Genomic DNA, 16,075 nt, shown 5'->3' on the forward strand with positions numbered 1-16,075 from the left:
AGAAGTCTCTGTAATTAATCCTAACATACCTTAAATCAGTAGTTTACCTAACATAGGCCTGATTCTACTGCTGCCCTGATGCACCTAAGTGGCTCTCAACTGTCCAGTGAAGAAAATACAACTCTATAGATGACATCAAGACCCTTCATAATCTGGATGCTCTTTTCTCAATTCATCTCTTTATACCTTATTTTGTAGACCAGTGTTTCCCCAAATTAAGTCCCTTATGGGTCCTTTTTTTTTTTTTTTTTTTTTATCCTCACCCGAGGACACTTTTTCATTCTTTGTTCAGATAGAGCAGGAGGGAGAGAGAGAGAGAGAGAGAAACATCGATGTGAAAGGGACACATCGAGTGGCTGCCACCCGCACGACCAACCAGGGCCAGGGACAAACTGCAACCGAGGTACATGCCCTTAGCGGGAACCGAACCCGGGTCTCTCCGGACCGCAGGCCCACGCTCTAACCGCTGAGCCAAACCGGCCAGGGCCCTTATGGGTCCTTTTTAAAGGGAAAAAAAAATCGCAGTGGTTTCAAGGTCACATCTAGGTGTCCTGTTTGAGAAATACTAATTTAAGAAATTGACATTCTGGTCAATAAAAATGTCTTTTAATTACTGGTAAAATAATTCTTAACCAAAAGGAAAACAAAATTTTTAAATCTTCTTAATACCCTGCACCCCCTGAGAGTAAATCCATGGACCCAGGTGCAGAAATGAAATTACCAGCTCAAAAGAGGCCTATACTTATCTGCCTCCATGCCTTTGTTCCTGCTGTTCCTCTATCCTGGATTAGCCTTCCTCTAACTACAGTTATCTGAAATCTACTCATCCTTCAATGCCTCATTTAATTATCACCTCCTTTACAAACTCTTCTTTTTGATACTCTCAGCCAAAACTTCTCTGAGTCTCTCAGGGCAATGTTAACTTCTTCTATGGCATTAACTACATTATTCTTGCATATGTTACACTATTATTTTCCTGTGGTTATTACAGCTCCTGTGTAGCATGAAGATGAACCTGTTCTCTTTTTATTTTCATAACTAGTATAGTATCTTCCATATAACAACTAATAAATGTCCACTGAATTAATCATTATATAGGGGGGAAAATAAATGCCACTATAAATACGACCCTCTACTGATAATCTTAAAAATAGACCTGTTTACTCAAAGTTTATAAGCAAACATATATATTATACTCACAACAAAAGAAAAAGTGTAGGAAAGAATTTTAAGTTATTTATAGGAGTTACCTTCTTTTAAGCATTAAGTCTGACACAGGTATGCATCTTAGACCAGTTCCCAAAACCATAAGGAAGGATGTCAGAAGCACAGTTATCCGAAGACCTATAAAAGCAAATAAAAACATCTGGATTATTTTCTAATGTTTTTTCAAGTAAGTCCAATGTTAAGAACAAAAAAAAATTTTTTTAACTCAATCATACTGATATTATATCCTAATATTACAGCTTTTCCCTATAACTCCCAACATGGAAAAAAGACCTCTACATGCTGAAAATAAATTATTATTTTAATAATACTTTAATAGGAAACTCAAATGATCACATCAAGGACAGAGGAAGAAATTCCATTAGCTCTGGTTTTTTCAAAATAAAAGGCTAGAAAGTTTTGCTCACAGAAAATAATTTTTAAATGTTTTTATTTATATTTTTAGAGAGAGAGGAAGAGAGAGAGATAGAAATATCGATGAGAAATATCTGTCGGCTGCATCTTGCATGCTCTCTACTAGGAATCAAGCCCGCAACCCAGGCACGTGCCTTGACCAGGAATTGAACAGGCGATGGAACAATGCTCAACCAACTGAGCCACACTGGCTGGGCTAGAAAAAAAGTTTAAAGGACTAGGTATTTTAGTTTTATATCTCCAATACAAAATTTCTAAATTTTAAATGCAATCTGCAAAAACTCAAAACTTCCTCTAAAATGTTTTTTAATGTGATACATTGTTGTTTTAGATTTTCTCCAAAATGACAACTGGCCAATTAAGAATTTTCATATTATAATCAAGACAAGTTAATGTTTGTTATAGTGTCATAGGAAGTGGTCTTCAGAATCATTTGATTATTAATACAATAATGGTCTTTCTTTTTATAATTTCTTTTTCTTTACTGATTTTAGAGAGAACGGAGGGGAGAGGGAGAAGGAGAGGGGGAAAGAAACATTGATGAGAGAGAACATCAACTGGCTGCCTTCTGCATGCCCCCACTGGGGATTTGGCCCACAACCTGGGCATATGCCCTGACCAGGAATCGAACTGGTGACCTCTTGGTGCATGGATCAATGCTCAACCACTGAGCCACACTGGCTGGGCTCAGACCTTACTTTTTTTTTTGCAAAGGGAAAATGGTTAAATGTTTGGTTTTCAAAGGACTTCTCTGCTTGAAGGTAATTGAAAGTCGATAAAATTATTATTCAGATTAAACATAGTGAGGAAAATAAACTTGAGATCTATCTGGATCAGGCACATGCGGATACTACTTTACGGATAATTTGTAATATGAACTAAGTTAATTTCATAATGTTCTTATATGATCGAACATGATTAATACAATTTGGCAGAAGGAATAGCACAGAAAATTGTGCTTCTCGGTAAGAAGCAATGCATACAAACTGCTCATTTACTGCTTCTACTAACAGAACACAGATTTTAAAACCACATTACAGCTATAGGAAATAAAGTGCAATTAATATAAAATACATTTATGTTCATAAATAGCCTAAATTTTCAAAATGTTGCTTGGCTAAGGTTTTACTAGGTGCCCTATGAAATACTGAATAAAATTTTACAGATTTGGGACTATAAGGTTTACAGTCTACATGCTATTTATTTTTTTCCCTAAATATTTGGTTTGTAATTAAGGTAAGCAGCTACCAAGTGAGTAGTGGGGCACTATTCACGGCAATATGGTCTAAATAACCAGGTTCCCTATTATTACTGCTCAAGGCTAGCACACTTTTCTACAATTATGCTCCCCCCCCCCTCACCCGAGGACATTCCTTCATTTTTTTTGTTCAGACAGAGTGGGAGGGAGACAGAGGAAGAGAGAGAAAGAGAGAGAAACATCGACGTGAAAGGGACACATTGAGTGGCTGCCACATGCACGACCAACCAGGGCTGGGGACAAACTGCAACCAAGGTACAGACCCTTAGCGGTAACCGAACCCGGGTCTCTCTGGACCGCAGGCTGACGCTCTAACCACTGAGCCAAACCGGCCAGGGCTCAATTATACTTTTTATCAAACAAATGAAAATATAACAGCTAATATAAACATTTTTAAAAAAGAGTTGTCAAAGCTGATTATTAAAGCAACCTCACAGGTATAGCTTGTGGCTTTCTTGCTTATTTTTAATTGTTGCTAAGTATTAATTAATCCACCCCAGCTGATGCTCAATTTTGAAAAAAAAAATGCTTTCTTTATCTCATTTAAATCTTGATAAGGCAGGACTCAATAACTGCATGTAATAAAAAAAAAAGAGCCCTGGCCAGTTTGGCTCAGCGGTTAGAGCGTCGGCCTGCGGTCCTGAGAGACCCGGGTTCAGTTCCCGCAAGGGCGCGTACCTCGGTTGCAGTTTGTCCCCGGCCCTGGTCGGTTGTGCGGGTGGTAGCCACTCGATGTGTTCCTTTCACATCGATGTTTCTCTCTCTCTCTCTCTGTTCCTCTCTCTCCCTCCCACTCTACCTGAACAAAAAATGGAAAAATGTCCTCGGGTAAGGATAAAAAAAAAAAAAAAATACCAACTGACTGGGAAGGAGAGGTATGAGGACCTCAGGAAAATAGGCTTAAAGACATCTAAGACCTTTATATAAAGAGATCCCAAGTGATTACACTACTAGAATGTGAGTGCAAAAACCATTTGATGAAAAGTATTAGAACAATTCTGGAAAACCAAACATGACTGAAAATAAAAATTAAATTCTATTCAAATATGGAATCCAGACACTACAGGAAGCTTCCTTCCAAGAGGAAATAACTCCTTTTCTGCTGGGAACCTATTTAGTATAGGAACAGAGCTTCTCTGACAGGTACCTAAAAAATCAGCATGCAAAGTTGATTGGAAGCACACATACATCAATAGCGAATGCATGGGAAATCAGTTATGGCCCCGAAGTTCATCTGGTAAGACTGGCCTTTCCAGGCTTCACACTTTTATAAGCTGTACTGAAGGCAAGCTCTGCTTGCTCCTGACAAGACCTCTAGTGTCCCTATCCCCAACAGTCACAGCTTTGCCACCACAATCTGCCTTGAAGACTATTATCCCTGTTTTTTCTTGTTTATATCAGTCAAGAGAGATGCCATGATGGGATCCAAGCCATATCCCAATATGGCTTCATATATCCCCTAATCTAACCTCACCTCTGCCACTTCCCCAACTCCTAAAACCTTTCCACTGTGCCTGCCTTCTGAGGTACTCAGAGTCAGGTGATCAGTAGAATCCCTATATTCTCAAGCTCTTTTCTTTTTCTTTTTTTTTTTGTTCAGACAGAGCGGGAGGGAGAGAGAGGAAGAGAGAGAGAAACATCGATGTGAAGGGACACATCGAGTGGTTGCCACCCGCACGACCAACCAGGGCCGGGGACAAACTGCAACCGAGGTACGTGCCCTTAGCAGAAACCGAACCCGGGTCTCTCTGTACCGCAGGCCGACGCTCTAACCGCTGAGCCAAACTGGCCAGGGCTCAAGCTCTTTTCTAAATATTCTCTTCACCTTCTTACTCCCACTGAAAACTCTCTCCTGAGGACCCTGCATCCCCAGCCACTTGTAGCTCATTTTTACTCTTTCCTTCCTAAAACTCCCCCGATTTTCTCGGGTTTTAAGCAGTATGATTATGATGTGTGTTGATACCATTTTCTTTGTTTCTTCTGCTGGGACTCTTGAATTTCTTAGATTGGTAGATATCAAATTTGGTAATATTTCTGCCATTATCTCTTCTTTTTTTCCCCACCTCCTCTCACCCCATACCCTCTCCCTTCTCCTGGGATTCTAATTAAATGTATATTATTAAGCCACTTAAAACTGTCCTGCAGCTCACTGATGCTTGTGGGATTTTTGTTTTTAACCTTTTATTCTCCATGTTCCATTTTGGATGGTATTTATTGCTATGTCTCCAAGTTCACTTGCTTTTTCTTCTGAAACATCTAATCTGCTATTAAATCCTGTCCTGTATATTTTTGGGGGTCTCAGACATAGATTACATTTTCATCTCTAGAAGTTTAATGTTGGTCTTTTTTTCTGTGTCTCTCCTTGCTTTCTTCTATCTTCTTGAACATATGTAGTATATTTAAACTAGTTGTTCTGATGTCCCTGTCTACTAATTCTATCACCTGTGACATTTCTGGGTCTGTCTGTATTGATTGCTTTTTCTCCTTTTTATGAGTTGAATTTTTCTGCTTTTTTGCATGCTAGTAATTTCTAATCTGGATGTCAGGCAGTCTAAATTTTACTTTCTTTGGTGATGGATTTTTTTTTTCACTCCTTTAAATATATTTGAACAACATTCTGAGATACAGTTAAATTACCTTTGATCTTTTCAAGGAGTAATTTTAAGCTTTGCAAGATGGAACCAGAATAGCCTTTAGTCTAGGGAATCCATCTATTTTTACTACTGAGGCAATGCCCTTCTGAGTATTCGACCCAACCTCCTATGTATTATGAGGTTTTTCCATTATGGCTGTTGGGAAAGTGAACTATTTCCAGTCGTTTAAAAACTTTGGGAACTTTTCTGCTTGATTCTTTTTGGTGGTCCTTTCTCCAGACTTGGGTAGTTTCCTTACATGTATCTACTGATCAGTGCATAGCTGAAAACTCAAGACGAACTCCCTACAGAACTAGAGCTTGCTCTCTGTGAAGCTTTTTCCCTCTCTGGTAGTCTACCCTAAGAATTCTAGCTATGTTGACCTCCTTGAATTCTCAGTTGTCTCCTCAACTTAAGAAAACTGCGAGGCTCTGTTTGGGCTCCCCATTTCTTCAGTGCTGCTTGGAAAGTCTCTCCAAGTAGTAAGCTGAAGCAATCATAGGAATCACTGTCCTGCTCTGCCTATTGTCCCTAGTCTGAAGACCACTATTTCTTATACTTTTTGTTTTTAGTTGTTTAAGATGGAAGGATAAATCCAGTTTCTGTTACTCCATCATAGCCAGAACAGCCTTTGATTTAATTTTATATGACTGTAATACTCACAACTCCTGGCTGCAGTTGTCTACAAACCACCACATACCTGCCTCCAGGTCATTCACCCTCACTACTTGAAAATGAATTGGCTCATTATTACTCCTTAGGCCACCACTTCTTTCATAAATCTGGTTATTTCAATATCCACTACATGATCCTGGCCTCTCAGTCCCCTGACTTCTTATTCCATAATCATGTCCTCTACCCCCATCTCAGTCCGCCACTCCCTTGCTTACACTCTGACCTTAAGTTTACCATAATTGCAATTTTAAGCATCTGTCCTTCAACTATAACCTCCTTTCTTTCCCACTCTTCCCTGTAATACTGTAAATCTTTATCCAATTGGGAATTCTCATCCATCTCCTGTGTTTTCTTTTCTCTTTTTCCCAGTCAGTTTAGATTCCATGGTTCATTGTTATATCACTCTCTACATAACCCTCTACTCTTGGCCTACACTTTTAGTCCTACTCATCTGGTAAACTGCAGCTATGGTTAAATCTCTGTGCCAACTCTGCCCATGCCTATGTTTGTCCAAAAGAACAGGCTGCAGGTAAACTTCAGCTATGGTTAAATCTCTGTGCCAACTCTGCCCATGCCTATGCTTGTCCAAAAGAACAGGCTGCAGGAACACACACCCATGTTGATGGGTCTCTCTTGGAATTAATGCCCAAGAATTTAAAGTGGACCCTGAGTGTCTAACAATCCTTAATGTGTGTGTCATGCACCATATTATGACATTCTGGAATGATGGACATATACAATGAATGGTGGTCCATAAGATTATAATAGAGCTGAAAATTTCCTATCTCCTAGTTATGTCAGCTGTTGTAACATTGTATCACAAAGCATTACTCACGTGCTTGTGGTGATGTTAATGTAAACAAACCTACTGTACTGCCTGCCAAATAAAAGTATAGCACATACAATTATTTACAGTGCCTGATACTTGATAATGATAATAAACAACTATGTTACTGGTTTATGTATTTACTATACTATACTTTTTATCATTATTTTTTATTTATTCATTTATTTTTATCCTCACCAGAGGACATTTTCATTTTTTGTTCAGATTGAGTGGGAGGGAGGGAGAGGAAGAGAGAGAGAAAGAGAAACATCGACATGAAAGGGACACATCGAGTGGCTGCCACCTGCACGACCAACCAGGGCCAGGGACAAACTGCAACCAAAGTACGTGCCCTTAGCGAGAACCAAACCCAGGTCTCTCGAGACCGCAGGCTGACGCTCTAACCGCTGAGCCAAACTGGCCAGGGCTTTATCATTATTTTAGAGTGTACTCTTTCTACTTTCTAAAAATAAAAGTTTGCTGTAACGACTTCCGGTCAAGATGGCAGCGGTATCGTGTCCTCCCACAACCACATCAAAGTTACAACTAAACTACAGAACAACCATCATTCAAAACTGCCTGAAATCAAGCTGAATGGAAGTCCTACAACTATGGAATTAAAGCAGCAGCCAAATCCAGACTGGTAGGAGGGGAGGAGGCGCGAGGGGCGGGCGTAGGCGGGGCGTGACGGGCTGGTCCCACACCCAAGTGTGGCGGATAAAAAACAGGAGGCTCCCGTGGCTGGGAAGGTCCTCCCTGAGGACTGAGGGGTCCCTGTCCCACACCAGGTGCCCCACTCAGGGTTCCAGTGCCAGGAAGAGAAGTCCCCATAACTTCTGGCTGGAAAAACCAGCGGGAACTGAGGCTCAGGGAGGCTGAAGCAGCTGGAGCCCCAGGCAGCTCCCTAAAGGGCCCAAGCACGGACTTATCAGACTCTCTCCCTCTAAGCTTGGAGGGGAGGCAGCTAGAGGGGCGCCAAAGACATACAGGGAAGACCTGAGCTGTTTGGCACTGGAGCGAGGGCTGGAGAGGGGGCTTTCTCTGAGACAAACGTGCTGTAAGAGGCCTTTGTTCCTTTGATGAGCCCTTCCCAGGAGCAGCAGACAGTCGCCATATCTGGGACTCCAGCAACCTGGCTCACACTGGTAGCCCCGCCCTGGTGACTCCCTGAGGCCCCGCCCCACCCCACCCAACTTTCATGCCCACCCAAGCTGTTGCCACTTGCTTAGCTATAGGATTGGCCTGTCTTGGATCCTGCTTCAGGTTTTTCCTAAATTCTTTCAAACGAGCAGCATCTTAGTCTCAGCTAGCCCCATACCTCTCGTTAAATAATACACAGAAACAAACACAGGGAGGCAGCCAAAATGAGGCAAAGAAACAGGTCCCAAATGAAAGAACAGAACAAAACCCCAAGAAAAGAACTAAGCGAAATGGAGATAAGCAAACTAACAGATGCTGAGTTCAGAATATTGCTTATAAGGATGCTCAATGAACTTAGTGAGAACCTCAGTGAACTTAGGGAGGGCCTCAAGAGCATAAAAAAGGACCAGTTAGAAACCATGGATACACAGTTAGAATTGAAGAAGGCATTAACTGAAATAAAGAATAATTTACACAGATTCAATAATAGAGTACGTAAATCCAAGGAGCAAACCATCCATTTGGAATATAAGGAAGCAAAAAATTCCCAAACAGAACAGCAAAAAGAAAAAAAATCCAAAAAAATGAGGATAGTGTAAGGAGCCTCTGGGACAACTTCAAGCATGCCAACATTCGCATCTTAGGGGTGCCAGAAGGAGAAGAGCGAGAACAAGAAATCAAAAACCTGTTTGAAACAATAATGGCAGAAAACTTTCCTAACTTGGTGAAGGAAACAGACATACAAGTCCAGGAAGCACAGAGTCCCAAACAAGATGAACCCCAAGAGGCCCACACTAAGACACATCATCACCAAAATGCGAAAGGTTCAAGACAAAGAGAGAATCTTAAAAGCAGCAAGAGAAAGGCAGCTAGTTACCTACAAGGGAGTTCCCATTAGGCTGTCAGCTGATTTCTCAAAAGAAACTTTGCAGGCCAGAAGGGAGTGGCAAGAAATATTCAGAGTGATGAAAAGCAAGAACCTACAACCAAGATAACTCTATCCTGCAAAGCTGTCATTTAGAATCGATGGCCATATAAAAACTTTCCCAGACAAGAAAAAATTAAAGGAGTTCATCACTACCAAACCGTTATTATATGAAATGATGAAGGGTCTTTTTGAAGAAAAAGATAAAATATATGAACAAACAAAATGGCAATGAATACATATCTATCGACAATGGAATCTACAAACAAAATGAACAGGTAGAACAGAAACATTCTCATAGATACAGAGAACATTTTGTTGGTTGCCAGTTGGGAGGGGGCTTGGGGGAATGGGTGAAAAAGGTGAAGTGATTAAGAAGCACAAATTCATTGCTAGACTGACAAACCTCAAAGGGAAAGGGGTTGGAGGGGTGTGAAGAAATAAACCAAAGAACTTATATGCATAACCAATGGACACAGACAATAGTGTGGGAAAAGGTGGGAGGAAGGCGGAAGTGGGGAGGAGGGGGTCAATGGGGAAAAAATGTGGAACATCTGTAATACATTTTACATCCAACAATAAATATTTAAAAAAATAAAATAAAATAAAAATAAAAAAAGTTTGCTGTAAAACAGTATCCATGTTACACTGACAGTAGCTTCATACATCTGGCATTTACCGCTTCTTTTGATTGCATCATTTTCTTTTGTGCTTGATTTAATCTTGTGTTATTTTGTACAATAACAAGTTGTATAGGTTTGTAGTCTAGGAAATTAGGCTATACCATATAGCCTAGGTGTGTAGTAGGCTATACCACCTAGGTTAGTATATGCACACTCAATGATGTTCGCACAATGATGAAATCACCTAATGATGCATTTCTCAGCAGGTATTCCCGTGGTTAAGTGGTGCATAACTATAATTTCCTAGTCCATAAGTTCTCTGCTTTCCTAGGAAAACGTTTCATTACTTATCATCTCTCTTCAATCCTCCAATAACTCCCCTGTCCTTATTTGTCAGGTGATAATTTTGCTTTCTATTTTCTGAGAACTATAAGCAAAGATATCTTCCACAAGCTCCTATATGCATCTATATCTATACACTCTATCTTCTCCTCTGTTACTACTGGAGAATTAACTGTCAGCCCTCCTACCTAAGGCCAACCTGTCTACTTGTGCTGTGGAGGACCTCATCTTTTGCTTACTCAAGGATATGGTTAGAGCAGTTCTTCCCTCTCCCTCTAGCAATTTCCCCCTTTCTACTGGATCCATTAGGATATTGCCTCACAGATATATGGTTTAATAGGTGTGGCTCAGCTGGTTGATCATCATCTCATGCAACAAGAGGTCGCCAGTTCGATTTCCAGTCAGGACACATGCCCGGGTTGCAGGCTTGATCCCCAGTAGGGAGTGTGTAGGAGGCAGCCAATAGATATTTCTCCTCCCACCTCCACCTTCCTTTCTCTCTAAAATCAATAAAAACATTTTTTAAAAATACCTTCTCAGTAGTCACACTGCCTCTGGCTACTGCCCGATTTCTCTACTGCCCTTTACAGCACAATTGCTTAAAAGTAATATCAACACTCATTGTCTCCAACTTTTCTCCTTGCAATTTATTTTGAACTCACCCCCACCACTCCAATGAGATTCTTTTTAAAAAAAGGACACACCAAAGAGCTCCATGTTGCTAAATCCAAGGCTCTATTGTCAGTCAACACTAGCTGGTTCTTTCTTATCACTGCAACCTCTAAATGTTGGAATGTCCCCATACTCAGTCCTCTTCTGAAGCAACACCCATCTCCACAGGTGATCTCACTCAGCATCAAGACTCTGAATACCATTTTATAAATTGATTAATCCCAAGTTCAGGCCTCTCCCCTGAACTCCAAATTTGTAAATCCAACTGACAGTTTAACTTGTCTACTTGGATAGCTAATAGGTATTTCAAACCCCTGATCTTCATGCCATCTGCCCCCAAACTGCTCCTTCCACAACCTTCTACATGTCAGTAAATTGCAACCTGATTCTTCCATAATGCTATAAAGTTGAGAAATATCGCCCTGGCCAGTTTGGCTCAGCGGTTAGAGCATCGGCCTGTAGTCCAGAGAGACCCGGGTTCGGTTCCCGTTAAGGGCACGTACCTCAGTTGCAGTTTGTCCCCGGCCCTGGTTGGGTCGTGTGGGAGGCAACCACTCAATGTGTCCCTTTCACATCGATGTTTCTCTCTCTCTCTCTCCCTCCCACTCTATCTGAACAAAAAATGTCCTCAGGTGAGGATAAAAAAATAAAAATAAAAATAAAGTTGAGAAATATCTTAGGCTCCTTTTCTTTCTTTATACCCCACCTCCAATCCATTGAAAAATACTGGTGAGTCTACTTTCAACATATATCTGGAATCTAAGCACTTTTCACCACTGCATCACCCCGGTTGGAAGTCACCATTAGCCCCAACGGTGTTATTCCACTAGCCTAATGGGTCTCTCTTCCCTGGCTCTTGTTCTCAAGACAACAGCAGAGTCATCATTTTACTCCTCTAATGGAGAGAGCCCTCCTCCTTCCTCCATGGCCAATGTCTTTACAGTGGCCTACGAGGCCCAATATGATTCAGCCTCCCTCTACCTCTGATCTCATCTCCTACTGTTGTTTCCCTCATGGCTCAACTCCAGCCACACAAGCCTCATTGTTCTTAGATACGTCAAACAAATTTAGGACCTTTGTCTTTTCCCAAAACAGTCTTATCCAGAACCGACAAGTCAGGCTTCCTTTTAACCTCAGGTCTCTGCTCAAACATAATACTTTATCAGTAAGGTCTTCTGTGACACTCTCTTATAGAGAGTATCACCCAATTAAATCCCCTTTCTCCCTTGCCTTGCTTTATTTTTCTCCAAAGCACATCACGATTTGACACACTAAATATTTAATTTCATTGTTGTTTGATGCCTGAGTCTTCTCAATAGAATGTACAGAGACTCTGTGAGGGCTATGTCCCCAGTGCTTAGCACTCATTTAGGTGCTATCTCTTCTAGAACCTTTCTTCATTTGGCTTCTAGGGAGTCCTTTTTATCTCCTTGCTGGAAAGTGAAAAGGGGTGATGGAGAACAAAACCGATCTCAGGAAGATAAGCAGCTTTCTACGCTAAGCTGGCTGGGAACCATGGCAACAGGAAGGTCAAACAACTACCTACACTCTAGGGAGAAAAATATTTTAGAACCCAAGGATAAAAGGAACTCACTTTCTATGTATGCAGATAGAACATGTGCAGCAGGACAGTCAACATATAAAAGTTTATTAGACTTGTACTGAAAAGGAAAACCACTTCCTAAAAGAGAGAATTTTTTAAATTTAAGTTTTATTGCTTCAACTAGTGGAAAATATAAAACTGAATTCCCCGTATAGTCACAGGATTTCTGAAACAAGTCTTAAAGTAACTTATTTTATGAAGCAAATAGATAGTCCCCAATTTACCTGGAGATGTAGATAGACTTACAATAACAAGAGTGAAAATGAACATTTCTCTACCATAAAAACAAGATTGGCTAAATTTAGCAAATACTATTGAAAAATGCTCCTGATAAAAAGATAAACAAAAAGAGACAACAAAATAGCATTTTCTCCTAAATTTAGCCAACCTTGTAAGAAATGACTGAGGAATTGTCACAGATTAGAGGAGGTTAAGGAGAAATAACAACTAAACACAATTTGGGACCCTCCATTGAATCCTTGGAATAAGGCGGGTGGGGGAGCCATTAGCAGAAAAACTAGTGAAATCTAAATAAAGTCTACAATTCAGTTTAAAAGCAAACAAAAAATACCCAAAGAAAACCTGCATTCAGTACAAGAATCCCTACCTCAGCACCTAGTACACATCCTCTGCATAAGTCCTTGCTCTGTCTGGAAGTTCCACACCAATCAAGACACACCTTGCAGAGCTGTGTCTTTCATTGTTATAAGGTTCTTCCTTCCAGAACCACACACATTAAGTCTAATTCCTCTTCTACTTGATCTTGACATATATATATATATATATATATATATATATATATAATTTTTAGAGAGAGAGAAAGGGAGAGTGAGAGAGAACACTGATGTGAGAGACATCGATGGGCTGCCTCCTGCACACCCCCTCCTGGGTATGGAGCCCACAACCAGGGCATGTGCTTTGACAGGGAATCAAGCCTTCAACCTTTTGGTACATGGAATAATGTTCAACCAACTAAGTCACACCAGCCCGGGCTTGATCTCCACATATTTTATACTCTGCCTCAAGTTTCCTTTTGAAGCTTGCCTCACCCAGCTCCCTTCATGTTACACATTATGATTTTTACATCCTTTATTATTCTTGCCACACAACTTTTAAAGTACTCCACCAGTTTGTCAACAGCCTTCTTAAAAGTAATGCTTAGAACTGAACACTGGAGTAGAGCCTATCAAATTATTTCTCTTCTTGTTTTAGACACTATGCTTATCTGCCTAAAATCATTCTCTCTTTTTCAGCAGCTATAAAACATCTATCATGAATCATTTGGCCATACTTGTGTGGTATAATTCAGTGCCTTATCATTCAATCCTATGACTTTTACCTCCTCAGAGAATCACACTGGCAAGTGGTAAAGTGAGATATCTGACCACATATTCTTCTGTGAAGAGTCTCATTCATCTGCAGATTTTATCTGAAAATTCTAAATCTCAACTGACACAGCCACCTAGTCACGTTCACACACTTTTAAGCCCCTTTGCACCTTTTCCCAGAAACCAAAGAGTCAGATTCGAGTTTCCTAGCAGCTCTTCCTGGGCTGGAGTCATCTATTAAGTAAAGCCAACTCACTGCTTCCTTATACTTGGGCATCGCCTATTTTCTGACCTTTCACCCTCAACATCCCCAAATAAGCCAAAGCAGCAGTCATTTTTGTGAGGTGTAACAAACATATACTGCACGTGCACGAGGATGTTCTGGGGTCCACAATATGCAAAAACGCGAACACTTAATCCCTGCTGTTGCATAATGGGCCTTGATAAAAACATAGTAGCTGCAATGAAGCCTTCCCGTATTTGTTGCTTTGAGCACAGAGGGTTCCTGGTCAGGAACGGGATGCCAGCAACACTCCCGTCACCTCACCTCACACAACCTCAAAGCCGAAACCGAGGGAGGAGGCTCCCCCAGGATTGACAGCCCCAGCCAGTGATCCCCGGAACCCCTCACCTCTCTTGTCCATGAGCCACATGAACGCGAAGCAGGGCAGGAAGCCGATGGGCCCCCACAGCACAAGCAGCGCGATGTCCCAGCTGGAGAAGCCGTAGGCCTGGCGCGCCGAGTTCTGGATGGGGCCCCAGGTGTTCCAGACCAGGCCCTGCGCGAACCCCAGCAGCGAGAAGAGCAGAAGCACCAGCCAGCGGCGCCCGTACACCCGCCCGGGACCCGGGGCCGCCGCGGGCAGCACCGCCGCCGCTGCCTCCCGGCTTCTCCAGGCAGTCCCTGCCGCAGGCCCCAGCCCGGGCCCCAGCAGCGGCTGCCGCTCCTCCTCGCTGCTCCAGCCGGAGCCCATGGCGACGCGCGGCCCGCGGGGCCCCTGCCCAGCGCGGTCTGTGCAGCCGCCGACCAGTCCCGCGCAGATAAGGCGGGAATAGGCGGAAGCCGAGGCTGCTTTGGACGCCCTCGGCCTCCCGGCCGCGCCTGGTGCGCCTGCGCCGCGCGAGCGGTTCCCGGCCTGGGAGGGGTGGCGGGTGTGGCAGGCGGGGAGGAGGCTGGAGTGCAGGAGTGGGAAGGACCCCGGTGGGGGGAGACTGAGTGGAGCCGCAGTCCCAGGAAAAGGACCTGGAGGAATTGGAAATGCTGGGAAGAGCGGGGCTGAGCCCGGGGAAAAGGAAGCTCCCGAGAGGCTGTGTTAGAAGAGGTTGAGCAAGGAACCCGGCTGGCTGAAGGAAGTGTCCAGGTTTTACATCATGTGCCTAGTAAACAATTAGGTGACCTCTGGTCACTTAAGCCAATGCTTGCCTCTATGTTGGGTTTCTTTTTTTGTTGTTGGTTTTTTGTTTTTTTTTAACTTTAGAAATTATAGGGGAGGCAGGATAAGATTGAGGTATAGTAAGAGCCCCAATGTTGCCACTTGAAAATCATTTTTTATGTACAGTGAATAGAGCCTAGTTTTTTCAGTTTTTTGTATACATACTCAATGAGATTATAAACTAGCCAATTTTATTCATATATAAAAGATACAAATAGACATGTTTCTACTTTTTCCTGTCATTAATAGGCGACCAATAAAGATATGTTAATTAAACTGAAAGATCTGTGTCCTGGCCAGGTGACTCGGTTGGTTGGAGAGTCCTCCCGAATAACAAAAGGCTGCGGGTTCGATTCCTGTCAGGGCACATAACTATATTGCAGGTTGCATTGCGGGCCTGGGTGCCCACCAGAGGCAACCAATCAACCGATGGATGTTTCTCTCTCTCTCTCTCTCTCTCTCTCTCTCTCTCTCTCTCTCTCTCTCTCTCTCTAAGATAAATATATATATCTCCTGGGGTGAGGATAAACAACAACACTGGAAGATTTGTCCCCAAATGACCTAGATCCATCTCCAGTTAAGATCTGACCTCACTAAGAGTAACCGAGAAGGGTGGGGGTTGTTGATCTCTTGATCACGCTTCCGGTTGTTTATTTTGATATACAAATCCAGAAGCCTGACTGACAGCTGCCGGGGTTAGTGCCTTTGAAAACCTAAGCGATTTGGTTTGTCTGGGTGGGGAAATGAGATACGGGGAACACGATTAAAGGACATCTAATCGAGGTTCTTACTCCCCGGCAGCCACGAAAATCAAATGGAGTCGTGTTGCTGCTTGAATGGCAAAAGAGGTGGGAAGAGAAAGGAGGAGACGCGTGAGATCTCCTGGTATCCAAGGCGGGTAAGGGCGGTAGCAGAGTAAACGAACGCAGAGCCACATTACACTGCTCCGAGCCCCACAAAAAAGCAAACATCTCCT

At 42.3% G+C, this 16,075-nt stretch overlaps 1 protein-coding gene across 6 annotated transcripts in view; it reads right to left on the reverse strand.

Annotated features, from left to right (window-relative positions):
* SLC49A4 (solute carrier family 49 member 4) overlaps positions 1-15,030 on the reverse strand; it is a 78,344-nt gene extending 63,314 nt beyond the window's left edge. For 3 of the 6 annotated variants that reach the window (XM_036243198.1, XM_036243197.1, XM_036243199.1), the window contains exons 1-2: positions 14,298-14,735; positions 1,251-1,344 (exon numbers count right to left, since the gene is read on the reverse strand). In XM_036243198.1, coding sequence (XP_036099091.1) covers positions 1,251-1,344; positions 14,298-14,640 — 437 coding nt within the window. In that variant the 5' untranslated portion in view covers positions 14,641-14,735. Of the gene's footprint in view, positions 1-1,250; positions 1,345-14,297 lie in introns of all 6 variants that reach the window. The other 3 variants (XR_004956819.1, XM_036243194.1, XM_036243195.1) reach the window with 3 other exon arrangements.
* Positions 15,031-16,075: the final 1,045 nt, after the last annotated feature.

This window comes from Molossus molossus, unplaced genomic scaffold, assembly GCF_014108415.1.
Source record: "Molossus molossus isolate mMolMol1 unplaced genomic scaffold, mMolMol1.p scaffold_m16_p_5, whole genome shotgun sequence".
Classification (NCBI taxonomy): Eukaryota; Metazoa; Chordata; class Mammalia; order Chiroptera; family Molossidae; genus Molossus; species Molossus molossus.